The 9,239-nt window shown below is 51.3% G+C and overlaps 1 protein-coding gene across 1 annotated transcript; it reads left to right on the forward strand.

Annotated features, from left to right (window-relative positions):
* Positions 1–5,545: 5,545 nt before the first annotated feature.
* On the forward strand, positions 5,546–7,921 carry LOC138671540 (proteoglycan 4-like). The gene has a single exon (XM_069759718.1). It carries the CDS (start codon positions 5,546–5,548, stop codon positions 7,919–7,921), a length of 2,376 nt encoding a protein of 791 aa, XP_069615819.1.
* Positions 7,922–9,239: the final 1,318 nt, after the last annotated feature.

Here is a 9,239-nt window from a genome sequence, read left to right on the forward strand (position 1 = left end):
CATGACCGCACGGCCATGCGCTAGTATTGTCTAACAATTGCTAATGTGTGTATGTTGTGAGTGCAAGTCGTCCTTGGAAACCCCTACCCTAGTGAATGTCTGTTCGCGGAAGGTGTATGGCTGCTACCTAGCGCCCGACTTAGCCTACAGCACTAAACACACATCTCAGCGTCCTGTAGCTGTGCCTGCCAGTACGGCGCCGTGCGCCTGCCTTGCGCTTTCCATACCCGAGTCTGGGTGGTTAGTGGCGTCCGTTAGTGCGGCATCGCTCGCACTCTTGTGCACTTATATTTCTTTAGGTTCTCTACACACCCAGTTGCGGTGTTATGCCAGCAAGGGTCTAATCGGGCTCCAATCCCTTCTGGGGTTAAGTCCGCTGACCACTTGCTCGCGCACTAGTGCGGTACTGCGGTCCTGTGAATTAACAGGATCGCTTTCTTCACGCTGGGTGAGGTTTAACCCACGCGTGTATCCTTTAGTGTACCGCCATATTGTCCGTCTTGCTAGCTGCAGGGTCTTTTACCTGCACGGTGGACCTCGGACTGCGAACGCACCTAGTTTCTTACCATCTATACTTGGTGCGTTCCGCCAGTCCTTAACAAAGTGCTGAAAGCAGAACCTCTCCCTGCTAATCAGTCTGCACAAGAAGCAGAACTTACGGCATTAATTGAAGCTCTAAAAATAGCCAAAGATCAGACAGCAAACATATACACTGATTCTAGATATGCACATGGCATTATTTTCGATTTTGGCGTAATATGGAGAGCCAGAGGTTATATGACTGCTTCAGGCCAACCTGTTAAACATGCCTCCCTCATTAGACAGATTCTGGAGGCAGCACAAGAAACTAAAGAAATAGCGGTGATAAAGGTAGCTGCACATGTGAGACTCGACACCGAGGAAGCCAGGGGTAACGATAAAGCCGATAAGGCAGCAAAACAGGCAGCACGTAAACCCTTACATCATGCCCACACACTAGATAGCTCTGAAGATGATGAGGAAAGATTGAAGGAAGCTCAGAAACAGGTAGACGACGAAGAACGAGGGCAGTGGCAGAAAAAAGGGGCAGAAGATCAGCAAGGATTATGGAAAAAAGGAACTTTGTTGTGTTTACCCAGAGCCTGGTACCCCGCAGTGGCAAGTGACCTCCACCTACCCACGCATGTGTCGGCAAATGGTATGACGCTCAAGGTAAAAAAAAAAAGGTGGTTGGCTCCAGGCTTTGGTAATTTTGCTCGGAACATGTGTGCTGCATGCGCTATATGCCTGGCACACAATCCAGGTCAGGCCATTAAAACCCCAACCAAGCATCATGTAAGACCACTGTATCCCTTTCAAAGACTCCAGATCGACTACATCCAACTTCCTAGGTACAATGGATACGAATATGTGCTTGTGTGTGTGGACATGTTCTCAGGGTGGCCAGAGGCTTATCCAGTTCGTAAAGCCTCAGCAAAAACTACTGCCATTAAAATAGCACATGAACTGATACCCCGTTACAGCATGCCTGAGGTGATCGAGTCAGATAGGGGTACCCATTTTACTGGGGAAATATTCCAGAATGTTATGAAAATGTTGGGAGTAGAAAACCAGTTTCACACTCCATATCATCCACAGAGTTCAGGTAAAGTGGAAAGATTAAATGGGACAATAAAATTAAAAATCCAGAAGGCCATGGCAGAAACAGGAAAGCCTTGGACCGAGTGTCTACCACTTGCCCTGTATTCCATCCGAAACACCCCAAGGGGGAAGGCTAAGCTGTCACCACATGAGATTCTTTTTGGTAGAGCAGCAAATTTGGGTTGTTATTTTCCACAACAACTGATGTTGAATACTGAGACTTTAACTGCTTATGTACAAGAATTACAAAAACGTTTAACTAAAGTGCATTCGCAAGTTTTTGCTTCCCTTCCAGATCCAGAAAATCTCGAAGGAGGCCACAAGTTGGAACCTGGTGATCAAGTCTACGTGAAAAGACACACCAGAAAGACTCTGGAACCGAGATTTGACGGACCTTTCCAAGTCCTGTTAACAACTCCAACAGCAGTCAAGCTTGAAGGAAAGGCATCATGGATACATGCAAGCCATTGCAAAAAAGCAGTATAAGACTCTTGATATTGATGTTAATAATGTTAACCACAACGAAGGCATGGGAAAGACTGAATTCTCTAGCCCCTTTGAACAATAGATTCGTACAACATCATAGAAAATTAGTGCATGACTTGTTAAATAATACGCAACCCCTGGCAGATTGTTGGATCTGTACTCATTCACCAGTATCAGCCACAAGTATACCTTTTCTAGCAGTTCCCGTGTCAGCTGAAGAAATATTCGCTTGGCCTAATTGTTCAGACAACCTGGCCAACAACCAACCTGGCAATACTAGACTATGGAATACTACAATCGCCATACCAATTGTGGGATGGGTAGAATTTCCTTGGTGGCAGGGCAATCTTACAGGAAAAATAGACAACTTACAATATTTAGCATTCAAGGGAGGAAAATGGGTACCTAGGAATAAGACTGGATTAACTGATTTAGGACAGGTCCCCACTGAAAATCTACAGCTCAGTTTCAGTACAACCACCCCTTCCTCTGATGCTTTCAAACCTACAGTATTGGAAAGATACATACATAATAGAAAATGGGAACATTCTGAGTTGATCCCCCAAGGTGATGCAAACAGTTGTACAAGTAAGCCGGGGAACCTGGTTTGTAATGAATCCAATGAGTATGTCAACGGAATGCCTGTATGTGGGAATCCCGCAGCCGGGTACTGTAGCCCCTTGGGACAAAAACCCTCTTGGTGTATGCTTCAGAATGTATCTAGTTTTGTGGATTTGGCTCACAGATTGGTATTGCAGCACTCAGCTTTGTGGGATCTGCCTGAGGGTACATTTTGGATATGCGGAGAAGGAGCATATAATTGGCTTCCCGTAGGTATAAAGGGTACTTGTACATTAGGACGCCTAACCCCGGCTACTTTCATAATTTCAAATAAACAAGTGAATATGCAAGCCGTGCCCAAGCACACACTGTATAAAAGAGCTGCAGATAACTCACCACGTCCCTCGGGGAGGCCGCATATAGTACAAATGGGAATTCCCAACAAAATTGCTAGTACCATTTTTATTTATCCTATGTTAACACAAATGTGGGATAAATTAGTTAGAGCCACGGATTATCTAGATGATCAGATTTGGGATATATTGGACATATTAAATACTAGTATAGCTGTACAGAATCAGCTTATAATAGTCACTAACCAACATACCCTGGTATTGGATTACCTAACTGCCTCACAAGGGGGTATGTGTCAAATCATCGGACCCACCTGCTGTCATTATTTAGACCCGAATAGTACTATGAGTATGAGATTTAAATTAAAAGACGTACAATGACTCAGGGATCAGTATGACAAAGACAATGACCAAAATAAGGATAGCTGGTGGTCAGATACCTTTTCTTTTCTTAACCCGGCCAATTGGTTCAGAGGGATCGGTGGGTGGGTTACCGGGATTATGCAAAGCCTAATACATACAGTTATGGTTATTGTAATTATATATGTATTATTCAAGGTTGTACTCAAGGGTATCTCGGTATGCACAAATAAATTTTGTGTAATGGATGCGAGAATATAAAGTTTTTTTTGTAATATCACAAAAAGAATGACTAAAATGATCGACAAGGTTTTGAATGGAATATGTCAAAGGGGGGATTGTGAAGAGCAGAACAAAAATGATTACCTCAATGAACAAAAATAAAAAAAGGAATTTGTGATAAATATTGACCTGTCCATTCAAGGACATTTTAGCTATAGTATGAAATCCTGTTTTTCTTGTCTGTGGAATTGCCTTTGTACTGTTTGTTGTGAAACTGCCGCCCACGAAACTGTTTTCTTTTCTTTTCTTTCTTCCCTGTATTGTCTCTTTGTTTAAACATGCAAAACTTGTATAACCACTAAACCTACTGAAACAACTATATAAAGAAGGGGTAGCACCTTGAAGGCAGGCATGCTTCAGAGACTTCCCAGTGATACACTATACAAGACGTGTCTTGTGTATTATTTCTGGTGATTCCCCACTTCCAAAGGCTGCTCCGACTGAGTGTGATCCCGACATCCCCAATGGGCCCTTGAGCCAAGAATGGGCCCCTGAGCCAGGAGTGAGCCCTTCTTCCTCCACAAGGGGCACGGGTAGGGCTGATTCCTAGAATACGTCACCTCATCCACAGGCAGCGTCTGTCTCCAGGGAGGCTGGGAGACCTGTCCAATCATTGCTTCACCCTCCCCTGCTGGGCAGAACAGAGGACCAATGGCAAAAGGATACGTTAGCCAATCAGGAGAAAGAGGGGGCGGTGTCCGCAGTGGCAGGAATAGAAAAAAAAAAGAGTCGGGACTCGGGAGAAGAAAAGTGCGGGAAACAAGAAGAGGGCGGAGTTACGGGGAGTATGGGGGAGGAGCAGTGCGCACTGAGCCGCAGTCAGCAGAGGGAGCAGGTGAGCAGCAGGTTGTGTGGTGCCGCCATCACTCACCCGGGCAACTATTGATCCAGTGTTAGGTGGTTTGCTCTTATCTCAGCAGGTTCTGTAGCAAAAAAAAAAAAAGGCTACGTTGATGTATGTTGTTTGTCTGACCTCAGTAATGCAGTAAATCATGACAGCCCTCCCTGACAGAAACGAGACCATCCGCCCTGACAGAAATGGAACCGTCTTCCCTGACAGAAACGGGACCCTCCACCCTGACAGAAACGGGACCTTCATCCCTGACAGAAACGGGACCTTCATCCCTGACAGAAACGGGACCCTCCACCCTGACAGAAACGGGACTGTCCACCCTGACAGAAACGGGACCTTCATCCCTGACAGAAACGTGACCTTCATCCCTGACAGAAACGGGACCTTCATCCCTGTCAGAAACGAAACCGTCATCCCTGACAGAACCGGGACCGTCCACCCTGACAGAAACGGGACCATCATCCCTGACAGAAACGGGACCGTCCGCACTGACAGAAACGGGACCATCATCCCTGACAGAAACGGGACTGTCCGCCCTGACAGAAACCGGACCTTATCCCTCACCATAACGGAACCGCTCGGCCTGACACAACAGGGACCGTCTGCCCTGACAGGAGCGGAACCGTCTTCCCTGACAGAAACGGGACCCTCTACCCTGACAGAAACGGCACCTTCATCCCTCACAGAAACGGGACCATCCGCCCTGACACAACTGGGACCATCCACCCAGACAGAACCGGAACCGTTCACCCTGACAGAAACAAAACCGTCATCCCTGACAGAACCAGGACCGTCATCCCTGACAGAAAAGAAACCGTCATCCCTGACAGAACCAGGACTGTCCGCACTGACAGAAACGGGACCGTCTGCACTGACAGAAACGGGACCATCATCCCTGACAGAAACGGGACCGTCTGCCCTGACAGAAACCAGACCTTATCCCTCACCATAACGGAACCGCTCGACCCTGACACAACAGGGACCGTCTGCCCTGATAGAATCGGGACCCTCGGCCCTGACAGAACCCGGGATGGTGCGCCCAGACAGAAGCAGGACCGTCCACCCTGCAGAAGCAGGACCGTCCATCCTGACAGAAGCAGGACCGTCCTCCCTGACAGAAGCAGGACCGTCCTCCCTGACAGAAGCAGGACCGTCCTCCCTGACAGAAGCAGGACCGTCCTCCCTGACAAAAGCAGGACCGTCCTCCCTGACAGAAGCAGGACCGTCCTCCCTGACAGAAGCAGGACCGTCCTCCCTGACAGAACCACGACCTTCCGCCCTGACAGAACCACGACCGTCCTCCCTGACAGAAGCAGGACCGTCCTCCCTGACAGAAGCAGGACCGTCCTCCCTGACAGAAGCAGGACCGTCCATCCTGACAGAAGCAGGACCGTCCTCCCTGACAGAAGCAGGACCGTCCTCCCTGACAGAACCACGACCTTCCGCCCTGACAGAACCACGACCGTCCTCCCTGACAGAAGCAGGACCGTCCTCCCTGACAGAAGCAGGACCGTCCTCCCTGACAGAAGCAGGACCGTCCTCCCTGACAGAAGCAGGACCGTCCATCCTGACAGAAGCAGGACCGTCCTCCCTGACAGAAGCAGGACCGTCCTCCCTGACAGAAGCAGGACCGTCCTCCCTGACAGAAGCAGGACCGTCCACCCTGACAGAAGCAGGACCGTCCATCCTGACAGAAGCAGGACCGTATTCCCTGACAGAAGCAGGACCGTCCATCCTGACAGAAGCAGGACCGTCCTCCCTGACAGAAGCAGGACCGTCCTCCCTGACAGAAGCAGGACCGTCCTCCCTGACAGAAGCAGGACCGTCCTCCCTGACAGAAGCAGGACCGTCCTCCCTGACAGAAGCAGGACCGTATTCCCTGACAGAAGCAGGACCGTCCTCCCTGACAGAAGCAGGACCGTCCTCCCTGACAGAACCACGACCTTCCGCCCTGACAGAACCACGACCGTCCTCCCTGACAGAAGCAGGACCGTCCTCCCTGACAGAAGCAGGACCGTCCTCCCTGACAGAAGCAGGACCGTCCATCCTGACAGAAGCAGGACCGTCCTCCCTGACAGAAGCAGGACCGTCCTCCCTGACAGAAGCAGGACCGTCCATTCTGACAGAAGCAGGACCGTCCTCCCTGACAGAAGCAGGACCGTCCTCCCTGACAGAAGCAGGACCGTCCACCCTGACAGAAGCAGGACCGTCCATCCTGACAGAAGCAGGACCGTCCTCCCTGACAGAAGCAGGACCGTCCTCCCTGACAGAAGCAGGACCGTCCTCCCTGACAGAAGCAGGACCGTCCTCCCTGACAGAAGCAGGACCGTCCTCCCTGACAGAAGCAGGACCGTCCTCCCTGACAGAAGCAGGACCGTCCTCCCTGACAGAAGCAGGACCGTCCTCCCTGACAGAAGCAGGACCGTATTCCCTGACAGAAGCAGGACCGTCCTCCCTGACAGAAGCAGGACCGTCCTCCCTGACAGAACCACGACCTTCCGCCCTGACAGAACCACGACCGTCCTCCCTGACAGAAGCAGGACCGTCCTCCCTGACAGAAGCAGGACCGTCCTCCCTGACAGAAGCAGGACCGTCCATCCTGACAGAAGCAGGACCGTCCTCCCTGACAGAAGCAGGACCGTCCTCCCTGACAGAAGCAGGACCGTCCATCCTGACAGAAGCAGGACCGTCCTCCCTGACAGAAGCAGGACCGTCCTCCCTGACAGAAGCAGGACTGTCCACCCTGACAGAAGCAGGACCGTCCATCCTGACAGAAGCAGGACCGTCCTCCCTGACAGAAGCAGGACCGTCCTCCCTGACAGAAGCAGGACCGTCCTCCCTGACAGAAGCAGGACCGTCCTCCCTGACAGAAGCAGGACCGTCCTCCCTGACAGAAGCAGGACCGTCCTCCCTGACAGAAGCAGGACCGTCCTCCCTGACAGAAGCAGGACCGTATTCCCTGACAGAAGCAGGACCGTCCTCCCTGACAGAAGCAGGACCGTCCTCCCTGACAGAACCACGACCATCCACCCTGACAGAAGCAGGACCGTCCTCCCTGACAGAAGCAGGACCGTCCTCCCTGACAGAAGCAGGACCGTCCTCCCTGACAGAAGCAGGACCGTCCTCCCTGACAGAAGCAGGACCGTCCATCCTGACAGAAGCAGGACCGTCCATCCTGACAGAAGCAGGACCGTCCTCCCTGACAGAAGCAGGACCGTCCTCCCTGACAGAAGCAGGACCGTCCTCCCTGACAGAAGCAGGACCGTCCTCCCTGACAGAAGCAGGACCGTCCTCCCTGACAGAAGCAGGACCGTCCTCCCTGACAGAACCACGACCGTCCTCCCTGACAGAACCACGACCATCCTCCCTGACAGAACCACGACCGTCCTCCCTGACAGAACCATGAAGACTGGAGCACTCACGTGACATAAACGATGTCTTGAGATCATCGGGGAACACAGCACGTGGAGCGGAAGACAGGGCTGTGGAGTCGGGAGTCAGGGAAATTGAGGCGTCTGTCCAGATGATGCAGGGTATGGTGGAATATTCTGTCCTATGGCCCTCTTCACATGTCCTGTCTCCAGTACGTGTGGTATCCATTTATTTCACGGATGCCACTTGTACCTATTATAACCTATGCTGCTGTGCACATGTCTGTAAGTCATGCACCATAGGTCCATGTGAGCCACGCGGAGACATCCTCTTTTTTTACTGGTAGCACCAATGACGAGGGCCAATACAAGTCTGTCGGTCCGTATAAAACACTTACGGAACCCCCTTTGTGTTGTAATTTTGAATGACACACCATTCACTTTACGTTAGGCCGATTTCACACGTCTGTGCCTCCGGTACGTGTAGTCAGTGGCAGATTACAATGAGGTCAATCCGGGCGGTAGCCCAAGGCCCAGTGGTGTGGGGGGGCCTTGGGCAACCGCTCAGATAGACCGCCGCCATCAGGGCATTACTGCCCTGACTGGCGTATGGGCCCGGTGGGCAGAGGGGGCCGGCGTCGGGCCCCGTCTCATCTGCTCATCGGGCCCCTACCGACGCTGTGCCCGCACGTCAATAGTTAACAGCCGCCAGCGAGTGCGCGCTTTAGCTGCGAGGAGGGAGCTTCGACGAAGGAGCGCGGACAGGTGAGGAGAACTTGTTTTTGTTTTTTTTTTATTATTGCGAACGGCCAGAATGCTGGACGCACTGGGGGCAGAGATGCTGGATGCACTGGGGGCAGAGATGCTGGACGCACTGGGGGCAGGACTGGAGACATGGGCAAAATGTAGATACGGGGCATGATTGGAGACACGGGGCAGAATGAAAGACATGGGGCAGGATTGGAGACAGAGCGTGCTGGATCATGGGGCAGGATGGAGACTGATGGGGCAGGATGGGGAGATCATATGGGGCAGGATGGATACTCATGAGGGCAGGATGGGAGAACATATGGCTGGAGCCAGGAATTAGATACACGGGGCCAGGATGGGGGATATTATTATTACCATAGGTGCTAATTAAGGGATATTATTACTGCAGTGATGTATGTATTTTATTTTTTGAGGACACTGTTTTAAATGGAAGGGGGGGTCCTGTTACTGTGTAGAGTGACACTATGTCGCCTCTTTTTCTTCATGTGGTGTAATGTAGAAGTTGGGAAAAATTAAGTAATGTGTTCTGCAAGCGGAGCTGAAGATAACTGTGTTATTTCTTGCAGAGACGAGTCCTGGCTG

Source organism: Ranitomeya imitator, chromosome 3 (assembly GCF_032444005.1).
Source record: "Ranitomeya imitator isolate aRanImi1 chromosome 3, aRanImi1.pri, whole genome shotgun sequence".
Lineage (NCBI taxonomy): Eukaryota > Metazoa > Chordata > Amphibia > Anura > Dendrobatidae > Ranitomeya > Ranitomeya imitator.